This window comes from Gobius niger (assembly GCF_951799975.1).
Source record: "Gobius niger genome assembly, chromosome: 6".
In the NCBI taxonomy this organism is placed as follows: domain Eukaryota; kingdom Metazoa; phylum Chordata; class Actinopteri; order Gobiiformes; family Gobiidae; genus Gobius; species Gobius niger.
The window spans coordinates 11,684,872-11,704,094 of NC_136857.1; the positions used below are offsets into that span (position 1 = coordinate 11,684,872).

At 39.5% G+C, this 19,223-nt stretch overlaps 2 protein-coding genes across 3 annotated transcripts; both read left to right on the forward strand.

The window, feature by feature from the left end:
* The first annotated feature begins 638 nt into the window (after positions 1 to 638).
* On the forward strand, positions 639 to 10,116 carry slc25a33 (solute carrier family 25 member 33). The gene is made up of 7 exons (XM_079558619.1): positions 639 to 873; positions 2,971 to 3,141; positions 5,186 to 5,263; positions 7,762 to 7,862; positions 8,019 to 8,085; positions 8,983 to 9,263; positions 9,342 to 10,116. Exons 1-7 carry the CDS (start codon positions 833 to 835, stop codon positions 9,539 to 9,541), a joined length of 939 nt encoding a protein of 312 aa, XP_079414745.1. The 5' UTR covers positions 639 to 832; the 3' UTR covers positions 9,542 to 10,116.
* Positions 10,117 to 13,283: 3,167 nt separating this feature from the next.
* LOC306964679 (uncharacterized protein) lies at positions 13,284 to 18,492 on the forward strand. Of its 2 annotated transcripts, none has more exons than XM_079558772.1 (8): positions 13,284 to 13,612; positions 13,988 to 14,023; positions 14,107 to 14,415; positions 14,526 to 14,837; positions 15,811 to 16,125; positions 16,460 to 16,609; positions 17,833 to 17,896; positions 18,143 to 18,492. In XM_079558772.1, exons 1-7 carry the CDS (start codon positions 13,582 to 13,584, stop codon positions 17,874 to 17,876), a joined length of 1,197 nt encoding a protein of 398 aa, XP_079414898.1. In that variant the 5' UTR covers positions 13,284 to 13,581; the 3' UTR covers positions 17,877 to 17,896; positions 18,143 to 18,492. The 2 variants fall into 2 exon arrangements, with proteins under 2 accessions (XP_079414898.1, XP_079414897.1); XM_079558771.1 differs by having other exon boundaries at positions 18,140 to 18,483.
* The last annotated feature ends 731 nt before the right edge of the window (positions 18,493 to 19,223 follow it).

The window sequence follows — 19,223 nt, forward strand, 5'->3', positions numbered from 1 at the left end:
TTATGGATAGCTGTCTGGACATTGCTTACTGTTATCAAAATAAAAACTTGTTTCCTGTTCCTGATGGTTTGGCCACATTTGCTTCAAGGCAAATCAACTAATCTCAAAATAAATTGAGGGACGCAATGCTGGTGTTATGGTTTAAACTTGTTTCTGTTCAGTAAGAAAGCTATTGCACCCAATTAAGTGATTTGTTTGAGTAACAGTTTTGTTAGTTGCCCATATATTATTGTAGTTTATCTCAAAATAATAGAAAACAACTAGCCTACAAACATTTGGGGATGCATCGTTGGAGTTGGTAGAAATTTTAGATCTTGGAACTGATATATTTCATTAAGTCTCTCAGTCCAATGACCTGGTTTAATTTGGCTAATACCCAATGTGGTTTTCATTCTCATCTTCAGACAAACAAATGTGTTGTCGCTTAAATTCCTCAAATGTCTGGCTTTTTGTGTCATAAAGTGCAGGTGACATCGATGGTGGGTTCAAGGTGATGTTGTTGTGATCAGAGAAGCGCACTCTTATGAAATTGAACCGCTCCAGAGGGGAGGAGATAAACATGCAAACGACGCACATGGCCTTACGTCACAGACAACACCCCCGTATGTCCCCTGTGACGTCAGTGCGGCAGGGTCATCATAGCAGCCTGTCCCCGGTGTCCGCCATGCGTGTCCGCTGACAGCGCCGCTGCTCCACACAGCTCTTGAGCGTCGATCAAGCGGGAACATAAGCGCAGCGGCTCAGAACATCGGAAATATCTGAAACAATTTTTTTTTTTGTCATTTAATGTATTAAAATGGTGTCCAGCTGAAGAAGAACGGCTAAAACCAAAATGGCACAAAAAGACACGCTACTACATCTCTTCGCAGGGGGGTAAGTGGCGCTAAATCTAATGTATCAGTTTGAATTGAAACATGATTTATGTTTATAGTTCAGATCGCCACTACAATGTTCCATTTACTCACGACAATCTTCAAAACAGTACATCGAGAGGTGCTGCGACCTCGTGTGAGCACATTTAAAATGTAGTTAGCATTTCGAGGCTAACGTGAAAACTGGTCAAAACGGCCCAATTTACGCATAAAACGGGTGTATTTGATGAATGTATACGTGTAAGTAGCTAACGTAGGTTAATGATTTTTATTCTGTATATTGTGTTAATAGTCCGATACCAGATAAAGTGGCTTGTTTATGGTGTTCAAGGAGAAGCCGGTAGGATCTTATTACATCAGCTATCGCTGCATCCGTTGTAGCTGAAGCTAGCAGAGCTCGGGCTCGGTGGCTAAAATTAGCAAGTTACTTGCATAACATTGCCGGACATTCGTATTAACTATTTGTGTTATAATGTTTAATTAGTAGACAATATAGATATTGTGTGCAATTAGATTTTTTCCCCCCTCATTTCTGAGTCTTGGCTGAACGTGGCGCAGTCACGGGAGTCTTTGCCTTCAGCTGCGTGATGTCCTTCGCTCTTACGTAACTGTGCTCTCACGAGAGCTTTCTGATCAGTACACTGGATTCAGAGAATTATGAAAAATAATTCATTTTATCAAGAAATGTTGTTTAAACTCAGCCATGGTAGACATTGAGTGAAGAATCCCAAAATAAATGTATATTACAAAAATGACTGCATCTTTACCCTTGGAAAGGAAGTTTGTTTGGCGTTTTTCACATGACACAAGTCACACAACTCGCTTCACTTGTGTCCCTTGAAATGCTTTGGTACTTCACACCTGCCATTCAACCATTCTACACCTTTATATATTGCATTTGGATTTTAGTTGCCAATGCTTGAAAAAAAATAGTTGAAATATTACAACTATTTAATAGGGGGAAATGCAAAATTTGCGCATGCAGTGTATTGTATAACTTTTATTGCACACAGACAATTGGTATTGCTCCATAATTTCAAAGGTCCCCGTTCACATGCTCTCTATTTAATGATCATTAGCTGTATGGACAAACATTACATCATGTGGCCTCCATGATGTTTGTCCAATAACATTGCTAACGTTAATGGAGGTGAAATATGCTTTGACTTTGGATTTAGGTCAGCACTTTCTGTCCGTAATAAGTTTGACTCCCTTAAAAATGACACAGCAGCTTATTCTAATCCTTCCAGTCTCTTAAGCGTTTCTAGGGTGACAACCCTAAGTATGACACAATTGGAAGTACAGGTTTATTTAGAACAAGTTTTTAGTCAGGCTGATTTTTATTTTTTATTTTTAATAAGACAAATTATTATTTTGTTTTTTAAATATAAGTGCTTTACTGTAATAATAAGAGCAGGAGCGTACTTAACCTGCCTTAACCTGTCTCAGATATTTCTTTGAAAAATAAGTCGGAGGTCAATTTTACTGCACTTGTGACGTCAATATTTGTATACGGATTTTAACAGTAAATCACAAAATCATTAATACACGACGTGGCTCAGATGGTAGAGCAGTCCTTTAACCAAGAGGTTTGTGTTTAGAGTCTCAGCTCCGGCTGATGCAGGCTGTCATTGTGCCCTTTGGACAGACACTTTACCCATCTTCTGTCAGTCCACCCCAGGGCAGATATGGCTGCAGCAGTAGCTTACGACCACCGAGTAAATGAATAATGACCGCAGTGTAGCGCTCTGAGAAGCTTATGCGCAAAACGACTGTAAGCCATTATTAACACCATCATTGCTAATCTTACAATGGAATGATCCTGGAAGGATCCATGTGAGTTGTGCAGAAGATCTCATCTCAAAGCCAGTGATATTTTTTGACCATACTTGACTTGTACTTGGCCAGTACTTCCACAACTGTGTTGTGTGTAGTTGAAGCTTAGAGCCGTGAGAGATGACTCCGTGGCCTTTGAGGGCAAAAGAATGTGCACTGTTTTATAGTACAATTTAAACCTAATCAAAAATCCTTTATAAAGATGTGTGATTAAACATTTATTTGGATGAATAAACAGTTATTAAATGTGTCTGTTTCACAGATGTAGTGGTACGGTGGGAGCCATCGTGACGTGTCCTCTGGAGGTGCTCAAAACCAGGCTGCAGTCGTCAGGCCTCACTCTCCGGCCCGTTTTCCAGGTGCAGCTCAGTGGCACAGGCACTGGTGTCATCCGCCCCGGGACCGTTACACCCAGCCTCTTGCAAGTCTTAAGGTGAGATTGTAATTTATAATATATTATATATTGTATAGTGGCTGGCACAGTGCAAGCACCAAACAAGGGCTGAGTATTTAAAGGTACACATGACCTTTACAGAAGTGGTCACAATGCACTTTTACTGGACAAATTCTCCAAAGTCAAAGTTTCACAGATCACATGGTTAAACACTAGCCTGTGGTGGGAAATGTATCATCTACAACAGTGGTTCTCAACACTGTGGTCCTTGGGGTTCTTTAAGTGGCACTCAAGGTCAACTGTAATTTTAGACTTTATTCATTTTTAATTGGTGATATTTTTTTTATTCCTCCTTTTAGTAATGCATTAAAGTAAGCCGTTTTTCCCCCCCTGATTTTAAGTTAGTCTATGTTTATTTTCATCCCTTTTTACACCCAGTTTAATCCTGATTTGATCTTGATCTAGACCTGGTGGTACTTGGAGTGTCAAATATATGATGAGACGATACTGGAAGTTAGAGAACCACTGTTGTACATACTAAATCTTTTTAAGATTGTGCAGCCCGAGCTCAGTTTAGCCTAAGATTTTCACTGCAATTTCTTTACCCAATATTTTCTTTAATGACCGGGCACTGGGCAGTGTCTTTATGTTCAGGCACAGCTTTACCTACATGTTTTTGTTTTGAGTTATGCTGTTGCTGTGATGGTTTCAAACCTGTAATTTTTGATTACATAACCCTGCACTAAGGCCATTAATCTCTCGCTTCGTTTTGTGCAGAGGATTAGTACACACTGTCCTGCTCTTTACTTTACATCTGTTGTGGGCATCATGAAGCATGCCCTTTCAGGAGATTCCAGAAACTCCTTCTTCAGCTTTAGAGGCCCCGGTGGATGCAGGTTTTATGATTGGTCTTCTTGACTCTAGTGCCCGTTCTAACAGAAAAAATAGCCCCTATATGTTACAACAAGAGGTCTGTCAGTGTTGTGTTACACTGCCCTCCAAATAAACTGGACTGACTGGTATCTTAGCATGAAGGTAAATAGTTTTGATGTTTGAATGAAAAGTTCAGTATTTGTGTAGAGGTTGTGCAGCAAATGACAGAGGAGCCAAGTGAAGCATTGATACTTAAATGTGATGGCGCGCCAGTAGCCTTTCAAATGTACAGAATGCGATGTACACAAAAATGTCATGCACCCTTTACTTGTCCTGTGTCGTTCAAGGGGGTGACGTGCAGTCAAGTTATGTAAGAATATTGTGTTGGAGGTGTAGCATTACGTCTAACTTCCTACATCTCCCCCTTTGCTGTCTCTGCGTTTGGCATTAAGGCTGAGTATGTGAAGGTACATGAGGTGATGCAAGATTTATATTCAAGGGCTGCCCCGAAGCAGTCACGCTAAATGCAGCGCAGAGCAGTGCTTATGTAACTGTCTCCATATCATGAGATGACCAGATCACTTCCCTAAATAGGTTTAATGGGAAAAAGACATGGTCAAGTCTTGCCTGCAGACGTGCGTGTATGCGGTCGGGTCAAATATCACAGGACGAGGTTACTTCAAGTCATGGTTACCCGCTCTGCAGTTTGCACTCCAGTAACTATTTCTCAACCATTCGTCTGATGCTAGACACCAGCTGCCATAATAGTTGTTCTTAATGCCCTTATACAGTATTTCAAAGGGTAAAAATGGAAACAACTTCAGTGAAGTAAAACTTGTCACTTTTGTTAAACAGACAATTCAAACAACACTCTCATTTGTTGAAACATTTTTAACTGTATTGTCTGCCCAAACCTCACTTTTCCGCCACATTGGGTGGGATACAGAAATTATTGCTTATTTCCTGTTCATTTCCCACATTCATGGAAAGTGATCATCAGCATGATGCAGTACAATTAGTCCCACATTGTGTGATTCACCCTGTTCATATTTAACTACCCTGTCAGCTCATAATGGGCCACTCTGATGCAGGAAACGTCTGGCACAATCAGGTTGGATCCAGTTCAGGCTTTGTCCCCAGCAGCTGCTCCGTGTGGGTAGATGTTTAACATATAAATGTGTTTTATTGATCACGGTTTATGTATTTTCAGGTCAATCCTCGAAAAAGAGGGACCACGATCGCTGTTCAGAGGCTTGGGACCAAACCTTGTTGGTGTTGCTCCCTCGAGGTAAATACAAATATTAAACATTCATTAACATTCATAGAGTAAACTATTAAAATGAAAAAGAATAGGTACATTCTTACATTATTTGGCTCTTGGTCAGCATTTTCAATGGTTCATTTGGTCTTCAAATTTTGCTATTTAAAACCTACTGTCGTCGTCTTATATAAGATAACGGTTAATTTCATGACATCCAAAATTAGCTAAATGTCATCAAAGGAATTGCACACCTGCCTCAGAGGGACATTAGCAGTGTTTTGTGTTTTAGTTAATCAGATCCACCTAATGCCAGGAATAAATACAGCTTGAAACACGTTCTAGACAGAAGTAGAAGATGGACTCTGTAAATGACGTTTGTTAATCCCACAATGGAAAATTCAGCTATAATTCAATAGCAAACACAGATGGAAGACAATAAATCGAATTAATGGTTAAAAATAAGCTGTCTCAGTTTGACAAGAGTGAAGCTGAGGCGTCATCTCTCAGAGGAGCTTGTTGTTGCCATGCACAAGTGCACCTCAGGGCTTAACCACATACAAACCAGAGCAAAGGAGGCCTGTGTTACTTTGCATGGTGGTAGTTGCCAGCCTCAGCAGCTTTGTAAACAGGAAGGTGTTGTCACGGCAACAGACTTGTATATTTTTACATGTAAATGTAAACGGAAGTAAAGTGTTTTTGAAATTTACCAGGGTTTACAATAAGTCCGCTGAAGCCAATAGTGGTCATTATGGTTACTGTCCCAATCCTAAATAAAGTTGGAGAGCAGGAAGGTTTGCTAATCACCAGGATGTGTTGTTGCTGTAAAGGAAATGCTGAACAACAAAAGTTTGCCACCAAAAAAACGTATCTGCATCACCTTTTTAGCACAGCTAAATGTGCCAGGTTCGAAGTCAAGCTAGACTCTATGCTTTCGTAGCAGCCGGATAAGGTGGCATTCTGGACACTCAAGACGGACATGCCATTGGTCACTGTAGCTGCTGCCACTGTAATTTTAAATGTCCATTGGTCATCTGGTCTGAGTGCTGCGTCTCCCTCACATAGTTTGATGCTAAACTTGGTAACAGAGTCAAATAAATTATTATGTCTTTATTATTATAAAGACATTTATCAGCATTAATACTATAAGCTACATGACCTAAACTCATGAGATGACCATAACGGATCACAAATGCTTATTGCAGTCAGTTAATCTTTATAGCAGCTAATCGCCTCTAAATGTTATCTGTTTTTGCAGCCTGCACGGTTGGCCCTCTGTGTTCATACATTCGGCTTAAACTTTAACATTTGTTTAAGGAAATGCATCACCAGGGAACTTTGGCTTAGTTTGTAAATCAACTGTTTCAATATTTATGTAGTTTCTCTGATGATAAAGAGGTCAATGAAATGTCAATATGGTTTGATGATTTGTGGAGTTTAAATCCTTTGAAATAAAAAATGAGTCATCCTTATTATAATGGTGTAATGAATTTAAGCAATGATTAAAACCAATGGATTGAATAGAAAATGTGAAATTCAAAAGTGGCACAATCTTTTTAGTTTTAGGAACTAGTAATTATTAAATCTGCCTAGTATTACCTTTTATTTCAAGCCATTTCTAAATGATCAACAGTGTAGAGAGGTTTTTGAAATTATTTAAATTGTGTATTAACCTAAAAAAACTTCTATTATACTGATCCTGAATCCCATTGTAAAGTCATTAAAGTCTGTCGTAATAACTCTAAACTTTGCCGTTTGAGGTTGATGTGAAAGTGCTCGCAAAATTGGAAGTAGCCAGAGAGACTTTGAGACTGTTTCCCCACAAAGATTACCTGTTGTCACTGTGGTTAATCAGTAGCTTCTGCGTTTTACTCCCAATGGCCAACTCGGACGTCTCCGCACAAGCCTAGCAGCTTTGCTATTTGGACTGTCCAATGAACCGGAATGTTCCCAAGTCACACCATGAGGGCGAACTGCACTTACATAAGGACACATCTGTTAGAAACTAGATCTTATGTCATGTTTGTAGAGTTACTTCAGCCTGATAAGTTATTAAACGTATTCATAAAGAAACACTCATCCATTTTTTTACAGATGTACTATTGAAAATGTTCTGTTTTTCGTTTTGGTAACGAATCACATGACCGTGCTGAGACGATTTAAACTGCGTCTAGGATTATTGGATCACCTCTGCCTCAGACACAGAACCTGTATGATAAGCGCTGTGAGAAAACATCTCTCCGCATTATGTCATGCTGCACATTACCCCTTTCCTACTTCCCTTTGGGGAGTCAGTCATCTGCAGAACCTCAAAACTCGGACATGTTGTTTCAGAGACATTAGCCTAAAGGAGAGCTGAGGTTTTTGCATCCACTGTTGGAATGCTTTGTTTGTTGTTGTATTTTTCTTTCAACAGAGAAAGTGCCAGGGCAAATCTCTTAACATTGTCTTTGGTACTTTTGTACTTAACGCGTATGATGACGATAATAAACTTGAACTAAACTAACGGTTGGAATTTTGTCTTTCAGAGCCATATACTTTGCTGCTTACTCAAAGGCGAAGGAGTTGTTCAATGGCCTGTTTGTCCCCAACAGCGGCTTGGTGCACATGTCGTCTGCAGGCGCTGCAGGTGAGCATATATGCTGGGATTATTAAATTACTAAAACTTGCTTGATTTTATTTCATTGAGAAATTACATAAATCATGTTAAATGTTATGGCCATGCTTTTGCCAGGAAATGGCTTAAACTGAATTAGTCTCTTATTTCTCTTGTTGGACCTTTTAGCATTTGTGACCAACTCTCTCATGAACCCAATCTGGATGGTCAAGACCAGGATGCAGCTGGAGAAAAAGTATGTGCTTATTTTATTCCTGCTTCTTTCACTAATAAGATCCACTGATTCTCAAAATGTGGGGCAACCTGAATTGCTTGATCTGATCAGTCTTATGAACCACGAGGAAATGTGCACATTTAAGACTCCAGTCCATTATGAAATGTGACCGTATTAAAAATGTTAAACTTTGCGCCTGGTAGAGGACAGAGTACTATTATGTTGTGCCTGTACAAATTAAATGATTGTAGTTGCTGCTCCTGTTTTTAAGGAAGGGTGTTTTTAGAGGTTCTTTGCTCTGGTGACTCTCATGACCTGCCCCCTGTGACGTGTATCCACCTCAAAAGAGACCTTTGGTTTAAACCGGTCAGGCCCCCACTTGTCCTTGGCCTCTGCAGCGCTGAGCCCAACCGTGTGACCTGGCACCATGAATACGCAGTGTGCTGACGCAGTGTCCTGAAGGGGAAGAGTCTATATTTGCATTAGCGAGTGGCAGTCGTGTCATGTGAGGAGGCAGAGGCCTGTCTGTTCTTAAAAGAATGTGCACCTGTCCCACAGCACAAACGCCCCATGGTACACTGACCAATCACACACGACTAATGCAATCTTTGTTATGGGTCTGTGTATGCAGGTTCCCTGTTATTGTTGAGGAGCAAAACACTGATACGACATGTTTACAGTAACTTACAGGCACCATACCTGATTTTTTTCCCCTTCTTGTAATGAAGTGGAAACAAACTCTGTGCATTGTTAACTCAGACATGTCTTGGAAAAACACTGTGCATCCAATTACAGTATAAAGCATTTGTGTGGATTTTATGAACTCGTGGGCTGAAAAGTGAAACAAATATATTAAGAAGCTTCTGTTTTTACCATCTTGGCCCATCTCTAATGTTCATATCTTCTTTTTACTTTTAGGGCCAGAGGTGAGAAGAAGATGAATGCACTGCAGTGCGCCCGTTATGTTTATAAAACAGAAGGTGTCCGGGGCTTTTACCGAGGCCTGACTGCGTCCTACGCCGGGATCTCAGAGACTATGATCTGCTTTTTAATCTACGAAACACTAAAAAAGCACCTCGCACAAAGCCAGTTTGCCTCTCCAAGCGGTGAGGCTGAAAAAGGGGCGACTGACTTCCTTCGTCTAATGATGGCTGCTGCATTCTCAAAGGGCTGTGCGTCCTGCATCGCCTACCCACACGGTAAGCATTCATCTCATCGGTGTTTGTAAAGCCTAAGTTGTCATGTGGTGCTAATTTTGCCTATTTGCCATTGCACAGAGGTAATTCGGACGAGGCTGCGGGAAGAAGGCAGCAAATACAAGTATTTCTTCCAAACTGGGAGGTTAATAGCTGTGGAGGAGGGCTACACAGCTTTCTATAGAGGACTCATTCCACAGTTAATCAGGCAGATCCCCAACACGGCCATCGTCCTGTCCAGTTATGAACTGATTATGCACCTGCTCGGAGATGCGAAGTGAGGACACCTTTTTCTCTACATCATGGAGAGCACTAAAAAGAAGGGTGCTGACCAAGAGACTTGCAATGTAGCACATTGAAGTTTGAATGATGCTGCTAGAGACTTTTCTGGTGAAACTGAAGCAATTTGTACTGTTAACCAAAGAGTTTAATGTTTTATTTAAGTGAAAGTCTGAGATTATTAATGTAAAGTTATGGTACAGTACTTCTCAAACTTCAAACTTGTGAAAGAGGTCATCTTCGAAGATTGGTGTTAAGTTATAAGTTATTTTGTTATTTTATGGTTGTGCTTTTTTTCTTTTGTTGTATGCTGTATCTGAATGCACAAAACAAACAGGTAGAAGCTTAATAATGAAGGGACAAATAATGTGCTGCGAGTAAGTTACTCATTGCAACAACCACAGAACTGCGATTGCTTCTGTTCCTTCTCAAATACAAAGTGCTGTTATGAAGTTCAAATACAGAGATTCACCTTATTTTTCATTAATATATTTAAATATACAGATGTATCTGTATGGAAAAAGACTTCTGTTTTACAAAATAACATCGATGCTTATTTGACCAGTGGCTCAATAAATGCATCTGGAAAATGAATTGGTTGGTGTTCTCAATCTCTTGGTTTTCGACCATTAAATAGAACTCTGGAAACAAAGGTTTAAGGTAAGATAGCCTTTATTGATCTCACAATGGAGACATTTATTTGTCACACACAGCTCTTAGAAACACTCAGGGTGTGAAAATAGGCAGAAAATGTGAGAAAAATAAACAAACGGTTAATTAGTGAAATAGTGGTATCTTATGTACAATGTCTACCAATGACTTTGTGGGGACCAAAGTATAAACAGTAAATATATATATAGCAGTGCAGGTTTACATCATAGTGCAAGTGGTTGATAAAGTGACGCAGGTAAGTGAATTAAATACAGGTACTACTGCTCTTGTTACTTCAGTCTTGTTGTACAGTCTGACAGCAGTGGGGATGAAGGCACTGCGGTAGTGCTCCTTCTTGCTCTGGGGGTGTCTCAGTCTCCCACTGAAAGAGCTGCTCAGCTCCTCTACTGTCCTTTGCAGTGGGTGGGCTTCCCTTGAAACAATGTGCACAAATAAACCTTAAAAAATAAAAAATCAATGTCTCTAAAAGGCCATTCAAATACATCTTTTACAATATAAAATGTAACATAATTTACATGAGGTGACAAAAGTTATGATGATCTCATGATCGGCTCATTAATGGTCAGAATGACGCATGAGCCCAAGAATGACTCAAATGTGTGATTGTGCTAAATTTCAGGAACTTTTGTTGACAACACCTTCAGTCAGGGTTTGTCTGAAGCTGTTTTAAGCACTAAAAAAACATCTCCAACGCAAACCGGTTGAATCAATCTGAAAGTAATCCATTCACCAGCAGAATTTACTTCTTTGTATGGTTTTATTGTATGGAACATTTCAATGTATAATTTGTCAGCTATGTAATATATGCAATAATCAGTAGTTACAACATTGTTCAACAGGAAACTGCTCCCAGTGACGAATAATTCACATGTTTAACATTACACCACACTGAGTGGTCCGCAGAGGAACCGGTCACATCCTACAAGACGGGAATTGGAGATAAATGAGCATGTTTTCTTTGTTTTTCCTTTTTTTTTTTATTCTGTGGTTTTATTGTGAAATGTGGGAAAGCACTCAGACTCAGTCCACATACCTTTGGGTCAGTCAGTATGTGAGAAAATTACTAATGACTACAAAACAGGTTATAGTTTGACTTTAGAATTACTGAAAGGGCATCGGCTGGAGATTGGAAAAACAAGCCTGAAGTTCATCTACTCAGTCATCATACCGCTCGCCCTGGGTGACTCTAAACTGGACAACACACACTTGTTATTTCCTTAATGACTTAAATGAAGTGGTGAAGTTAAAACAAATCTATAAATGACATGATGGACCAAGAGGAACAGTTTAGACGAGGGATGTAACGATTAATCGAAAATCAATTGAATCTGCTTAAAAGGTGTCAATAAAAAATAATAGAATTGATGTAAAAAAATAATTAAAAAAACAGTCAACAAGATGATTAATTCATTTTCACGTCTTTTCCTTTTTATGTTACCGAGACAGCAGTTAAAATTTGTTCCAACGACAAAATGCAGATGCTAAAATAAAAGAAACATCTTGGTTATAAAATACCAGAAAGCCATATTAATTATATATTTTTTTTTTAAATAGAAAACTTAAAATCTAATCGAGTTGGGGCTTGAGTGCATCGTTACATCCCTAGTTTAGACAAAAACGCACAAAACCAGTGCTTGATACAAATTGATCACATGATAATTTCGGGGTCCCGGTCTGAAAAGTTTCAGAACCCTTGGACAATACCACTGAAGTCCAGTAGAGCGCAGTGGGAAGTGTAGCCAAAATGTGTACTCAAGTAGAAGTGAGAAGTAGTGACCCAAATAATTACTCTAGTAAAAGTAAAACTTGAACAAAATGTTGCATGAGTATTGTGAGTACTGAGTAACTGAGAGTAAAAGTCTGAGTCATGTATCAGCAGTGACATAAATTAAGAGAAACAAACCAGGAAATAATGAGAATCCTATAATTTCTACTAAATTCAATAAAAATATATAAATAATTCTTAATAAGACAAATGACAGACAAAGCACATCTATTTTATACATCGTCACAAAGCTTTTGTCACTTTTACAATGTACTATTTAATAACTTATGTATCCAATAATTTAAATGAATATAAATTTGATTTTGTTTCTATGAACTTATTATTATTATTATTATTATTATTATTATTATTATTATTATTATTATTATTATTATTATTATTATTATTATTATTATTATTTGTTTATTTGATATGGACATAACAACTGCGTTGGACAAACCAGATACATTGTTTTTTGCAACATTTGTCCATAGGAGGCTACACATTTCACAAAACGCAACACAATACAGTATACAAAACACAATCAAGTACAATATTTAAAAAGTTAAACAATACACATAATTAGTATACACTCCAAACAGTGTAACTGTTATTGTCTGCAGTGGTGACCGTATGGTAGTGAGTGGGGGCCCTGGGTTGGAGCCACACATTTTGGTCTACACTGAACAGGTAGGCACACGTGAAGAGAGACCCCTTTTATTCTTATTTTCAGTGGAGATCAAAAAGAGAATAGAAGTGTACTTTTTGCATAGTTGTTAAAAGTTATTGGTTGGTCTCAATGATATAGGTGACTTCGTTTGTCTAAATAATCCTCAGTGCCCAGTAATAGTTTTAAGTGTGGGTTAATAGGCTAATGCTGACCCCTGGCGGCAGAGAACAGCAGATCGTTATATGATCCAGTTGTTGGTGTACATAAAGGCAACAACAACAACAACAACCAACAAAAATCAATCAACAAAATATAAAAATAATAATAATTGGGGGGGAAAAAATAAAAGAATCGGAAAAAGGAAAAGGAGTGACGTTGGCTATCGTTAAAGTACGTCACCTTTGGAGCCTTGATAAGCATCATCCCACCACCTGAAAACACAGAAGTGTCCACTCGTATATATAAAACAGATATAGGGTAGTTCTTACTGGTTAATTTAAGGAAAGTATGACATATTATTAGCTCCCTATGCTCACAAATGTCACAGCGAGGATTAACTGGACTGGAAACTGCTTCTTTTACCTGGCAACCCGTCGCCCTCCACTGTTGCTAACATCATCGGTAACTCATGTTTTTATGTTTAGTTCAGGCAGCGTTTACGACTACAGTGGAGATTGTGCTTTTTAAAATATGATTTCCTGTGCACTTACGCCGTGTTTTATGTGTAGTATGCGCTGAGCAATATTTTGCTGTCACATCTATTGTCTATTTTGTAAGACGAAGTTGTCAAACTTTGTAATTGAACTTATTAGCCTAGCTGTTAGCTGCTAGCTTTCTGATGCAGTCGTTGCTGTTCGTAAGTTTTTGTCAGCGTCCCATCTGCAAAAAAGAGTCAATTTACATCTACCAGCCTGCCGTCTGATGGAAGGGGGAAGATGCTTAGGTTTGTCTTCATTCTCTTGACAGGTAAGCGCAATGTTTGACAGGCACAAAGGACTACGCAGCTAACCTCTTGGCATATTGCCTATGTTATGCAATGCTACTAGATTACCGCATACAGTGTCGTGATTTTGGAAAAATCTTTTGATTGTATTGGTTTTGTAAGTGAATGGATTTTAAAGTGTAAAGCATGACACAAGCTAAAAAGCTGCGATGACAGCGTCAGTATATTACGCAGATGTGGTTGTTTTGTAGCTCTGTTTTCATTATAAATCGTAACTGAGTCTATTCATGCATACCTTGATTAAGATCTATATTCAACTTTTATTCGAAACACATCAAAATGTATGTACAACTTATCTGTATGGTTCTGAAGTACATGCTGAATTGAATTTGTTTCAGGTTTGTCATGTTATCTGAGAAATGAAGCTACCTTCGGTAAGCATTGAAACTAGTAAATGGTTAAACTAAACACAGTATTTGATAAAACAAGGTATTTTTCTGCACCATTTTTTTTACAGCTGGGGTGCGGTTGGTTGACGGTGATGATAAATGCTCAGGTCGTGTGGAGGTGCTCCGCAATGACCAGTGGGGCACAGTCTGTGACAAAGGCTGGGACTTGATAGAGGCCCATGTGGTGTGTTTGGAGCTGGGCTGTGGCTTTGCGGAATATCCCGTCCAGGGACCAGCCTTTGGGACTGGCTCTGGACAAATCTTGCTCAGACATGTTCAGTGTTCAGGACATGAGTCCAGTCTTTCCCGCTGCTCTGAGGTCCTCAACAGTGACTTCCAATGCACCCACCAGAATGATGCAGGCGTCAAATGCTCAGGTACGATCATAAACCACAGACTGTGAATTCTAAGATCATTTAAGTTTTTAAAAAAATAATAATGATGACATGCATTTCTTAAAATCAAGGTATGTGTTACACTTGCACAGGACCTCTTTTGATGCCCACCCTCACGCTGCTCTCTCCCCACTCTGCATTCTTATCTGGGGAGTCTGTGCGCTTCAGCTGCCACATTCTGGTGGGACAGTCCCATCTGAATGACTTTCACCTTTATAAAGAGGGATTGCAGACTCCACTGGTCACTCAGAGAGTGGAGCAGAGCCAGTCAGGGGTTGAGCTGACCCTGTCCGATGTGGAGATTTTTCATCAGGGCAGCTACAGCTGTCGCTACAGGATCAAAGGCGACTTCCCTCCACATCTACTTCGCTCCCCACCAAGCAACTCCATCAACATCACAGTGGGTGAGGTTCCACCTGAATTGTTATCACACAGCAAAAAGGCCCGGGTTCGATTCCTCGGGACGGACAGGGCCTTTCTGTATCGGAGTTTGCATGCTCTCTGCGTGCCTGCGTAGGTTTCCTCAGCTCTGGGTACTTCAGTACAATAGTTGCCCTTCGGGACCAGGACTTCCTTGGAAACGATTTTCTTAATCTCAGTGGGACTTTCCTGGTTAAATGAGGTTCCAATACATAAATAAAATGAACAAAACACACCTGCAGTCTGTTTGGTCTGAGATGCAGGCAGCTGGTTGTGGAGAACCGCTCCCCAGGGCACTCTGTAACCGTTATATATTTGTTGACGGACTAACCCTGTATTGTGTATGTCAGAAGTTATGGATTAGTGGACAAAAATCCAGACCCGGGCCCACACGTCTTCCCATCTGGACCTGAACCTTGGATCCAAACTTTAAACTCAGTCATTAATCTCCTCAGTCGAGCGATTGCATGATATGTGTGTCTCTGCTGCAGAGTGGTAACTACAGCAAAGATAAATGGAAAGAGATAGACCTGCCCCTCAGCTGCTTGACAGGAGAAATGACTGAAATATGGGTCGCTGAAGTTTTAAAACTGTCTGATTGCAGAAATAGGACAGCTGTTTCCTGATCATTTTCTAAAAAAAGATACTGAGCGAAGTGCGGAACTCTGCACTGCATTGGCAACATTGTGCAAATGATGGCATTCTGCTCTTTAGGGACCAGAATGTATTTTTATACATTTATACAAGAAAATTCTTACAGGATTCAATTATTTGCATTATTTTCTTTTATGTATACGTGCTTGTTTTATGTACCTCCTTATGTGTATATAGGCAATTGTTTGTAGTTCCATTGTATTTTGTAAAATTGCTGCATGATTTTAATGTGTCTTTTTTAGGCTGGGCTTGACTGCTGTTTACCTCCTGTGTTATTAACTGCAATATATTTTACCTTCTCAGTTGACCTGCTGACCCCACACCACTGGTACAACACCTCGATGGATGCCCGGTCCGGGTCGGTGATCAGGGGCCACAGTTTTAACATCACCTGCTCCACTCTGCAGCAGTATCCCGGAGCCTCTTTTCAGCTGCGCCTGGTTCGTTCCAACGGGACGGTCCGGCAGTCTCTTCCTGCCCTCAACCCCTCAGTAACCTTCACCTTTCCCAGCGCTCAGACCTCAGACGAGGGCTACTACTACTGTCTGTACAGAGTCCAGCTCGGCGGCCGCACCTTTGTGTCTCGGGAGAGTCAGCCACTGCCCATCTCTGTCAGAGGTAAATAAAGAGACTTGGGGAAAATGGGAGGAAACCTTTTCTTTTTCTAAAAGAAAATAAATGTTGTTTTTAACTGGCAGCAAATAATTCAAGGGTCTTATTAAACCTTCAGTCATTTTAAAGAAGCAATGTCTGGGTGAAAGAATATCGTAGTTATGTAATTGTGTCAGACTAAAAATATTGGCCCAAATCCAGGTGATTTTTGGGGGGAAATAGTGAAACAGTTGTCTGTCAAATAATATTCCAATATAATCAAAGTGAGTAAATGTAAAAAAGAATGTGCTCCAGTTTACTAAAATAATTACAGAAATCTGTATCCTGTTTTCACCCACAGATCCAGACCCCTTGTTAAGCCCGATGGTGATCAGCTGGCTGGTGTCGGGCCTCACGTTTGTTGTAGCTGTTGCCTTCATTATAATTGTTGCCAAAGTCCTGTGTAACAAACAGAAGCAGCCATCCGAACTGGAGAGAGAGACTCGAACCTGTGAGTTAATGTCTGTCTGTGATGTAGATGTTTTAAAGGGAGACTATCAAGCAAAATCAACTTTTTTGAGCTTTATATTATAGTTTTGGAGTAGTATGAAAGCGAATCAGCGGGTTCCATCAGTTAAATTAAGGACTTTTATTTGTCTTTGGTAGATGCTCTGATGGCTCATTTTTATGGGTCACATGACCAGACAAGGTACTATACATGAAAGAAAATAACAAAAACAAGGGCTCCTAATATGATGCATCATATATAATGATTATGAAACCAACCTGACTCCAAAACTACCATAAGAAATAACAAGTAGCTGGTGGACTGTGTGGCTTAAGTTACAATCATATACAACATACATGAGATACATGTAACAAGAGCAAACACTCACAAAAAAAGGGGAAAAGAAGCAAAGCGTTCAACACAGGCCATCAGCCATCGTCGGGTACGGTGAAAAGTTGATTTCCTCATTGGGAGTGCGACAAAAGGCAAAAGTGGGACCTTCCTGAAAAACCACTAGGAGGCTAGGGTCACTTTGTAGGATTCTCCAGTTTTTCTTAATTATATTTTGTAAGACGAGTTTCCAAATTGTGTTGAGAAAAACAATTTGTTGGAATTTTGTGATTGTCTTTGTGTCTTTAGTAAAAGGTCTTTTCTTTTGATTTCTTCGACTCTCTGGTGTGCATCAGCCAGGTGCTTTGTATTGTAGCCTCTGGTTTGAGTCTTTTGTACATGTCAGAAGAGAGTCCCTCATTGTAATTGTAAATGTAAGGATTTCGCAGGCAGGTCCTACCCAGCCTGAGAAATTTCTTTCCATAGGATAGTTAGTACACAGTGGACATTCATCGTCCAATCAGAGATGTAATAAGATTAAGCACCCGCCCACTATTGTTAAGGTTAGTGGCTAGGGCAGGGTCAGGGCTAAGCTAATTGGTTGATACATGTATAAGGTTTCAATCTCATGACTTGTGATTGGTTCATGTATCAACCATCCTATGAGGAAAAAAAAAAAGCTCAGTGCCTGGTCAACCCTTTGGGGCAAGTGTCTCCACTGCCAAGGCCGGGGCCAAACCGGTCTGACCAGGCATACTTGTTGGGACCAACCTTTGTATGAAAATGATTAAATTTTATTGTACTTTGCCAAATAGCACAAATGAGACGATACGTGATGTCCATTTTAACGACCGTGCTTTGGCGCTGTGGCTTAATGCTTTAACTTTAATTTACAGGTGTGGACAACACTTATGTTGCTTTATCGATTAACAAGCTATGACCATGGATTGTAAACCACAGGTAGGTTTTTTGTCACTATAGAACCAGTATTGATGTAGTTATAATTGTAGTGATGTGTTTGTTATTTTGTGTTGTTGGTGCTAAAGCAAATTAGAAAAATAGTGTTCTTTTGTTTTTTAACAATACTCCTATAATACTAATACTGGTAGAACACGTATAATAAATGTTTACCTACACAGCACTATGCATTATTTCACTCATGTTGTTTATTTTGCCCTCCCCCCATCCCTCACCTTGTTTCAGCAGGGTACGTCCAACTGACTGAACTGGACACTTGTGGGACCAGTTCACTGCACATCTGAATGAGCCACTGAACACTTTGGGGCTGGACATCCTATTCACTAAGTTGATAGAATAAACTCTTAATTTTTAAGATGTAACAGAGGTTTAGGTTATTTTTTGTTTGCCACACATATACAGGGATGTTTTTTTTAAGTTTGTTCCAGGAAACTGTATTTGAGATTGTACAAATGCACTGTTATTTATTTAAGTGTCACTAACCGTACCTTTAAAGCTGGAGGTTAGAGATGAGTGGTCGTCAATGATCACTTGAAATGTCTACTATGCATTGATTGTATTTCACTTTTTTTAAATACTTGTTTCAAGTATGTACATAGATACTAAATAAAAAAAGAGAAACTAACACCGTGCTTTGTTCTATTTCTCCTTCTCTAATTTAAGAGAGGAGTAATGTAAACTACAATATATTTTGAGGAGTTGGTTACCCTTTAGCTAGTCCTTGTTACATTATTTTTAAAAACGTGGAAAAGTCCAAATCACACTGCGCCCTCCGCTGTCATCACCCTTGTTTTAAATGTGACCAACTTATTTAGAGCAAGACTTTTGGCAAATAACATAAGTTTTGCAACGATTTATCTGTTTTGTGTATCTGAAAAGGTTCTGTTCTGGCCAATTGTAATGTACCTATGAAAGCTATACTTATGATTAACTTTAGTGAGACGACAATAGTTTTTATTACTACCAACTGTGCGGATCAGTGATGTGCAGATAATACCTCAAGCTGTGTGTAACACCTCTATGACTGTATCACACTGTTAAAATAATAATAATTCTCTATTGATAATTCAGTAAGAACCAACGGATAAAAGAAACACCTACAATTAAGTAAAAGTGATTCAATGATCTCAAAATGAAGGCACTGACCAAGATAAAATTGTGAAATTAAATACAAAGTAAATGCTGAGTAACATAAGTCCAGAAGACAAAATGAGTCTAATGTTGCTCCTATTGAACTGGCGCCCCCTGCAGCTCGTTGCGTGTGACACAATATGATGCAAAATGAGTGCAAGTGTCAGTGGTGATATTT

Bases quoted from the DNA above. Each gene is read 5' to 3' on its own strand.
- slc25a33 (XM_079558619.1), top strand. From the start codon at position 833: ATGGCACAAAAAGACACGCTACTACATCTCTTCGCAGGGGG. The intron at 3,142-5,185 runs GTGAGATTGTAA...ATGTATTTTCAG, and splicing joins AGCCTCTTGCAAGTCTTAAG to GTCAATCCTCGAAAAAGAGG. The intron at 7,863-8,018 runs GTGAGCATATAT...TGGACCTTTTAG, and splicing joins GTCGTCTGCAGGCGCTGCAG to CATTTGTGACCAACTCTCTC.
- LOC306964679 (XM_079558772.1), top strand. From the start codon at position 13,582: ATGCTTAGGTTTGTCTTCATTCTCTTGACAG. The intron at 14,024-14,106 runs GTAAGCATTGAA...TTTTTTTTACAG, and splicing joins GAGAAATGAAGCTACCTTCG to CTGGGGTGCGGTTGGTTGAC. The intron at 14,416-14,525 runs GTACGATCATAA...ACACTTGCACAG, and splicing joins TGCAGGCGTCAAATGCTCAG to GACCTCTTTTGATGCCCACC.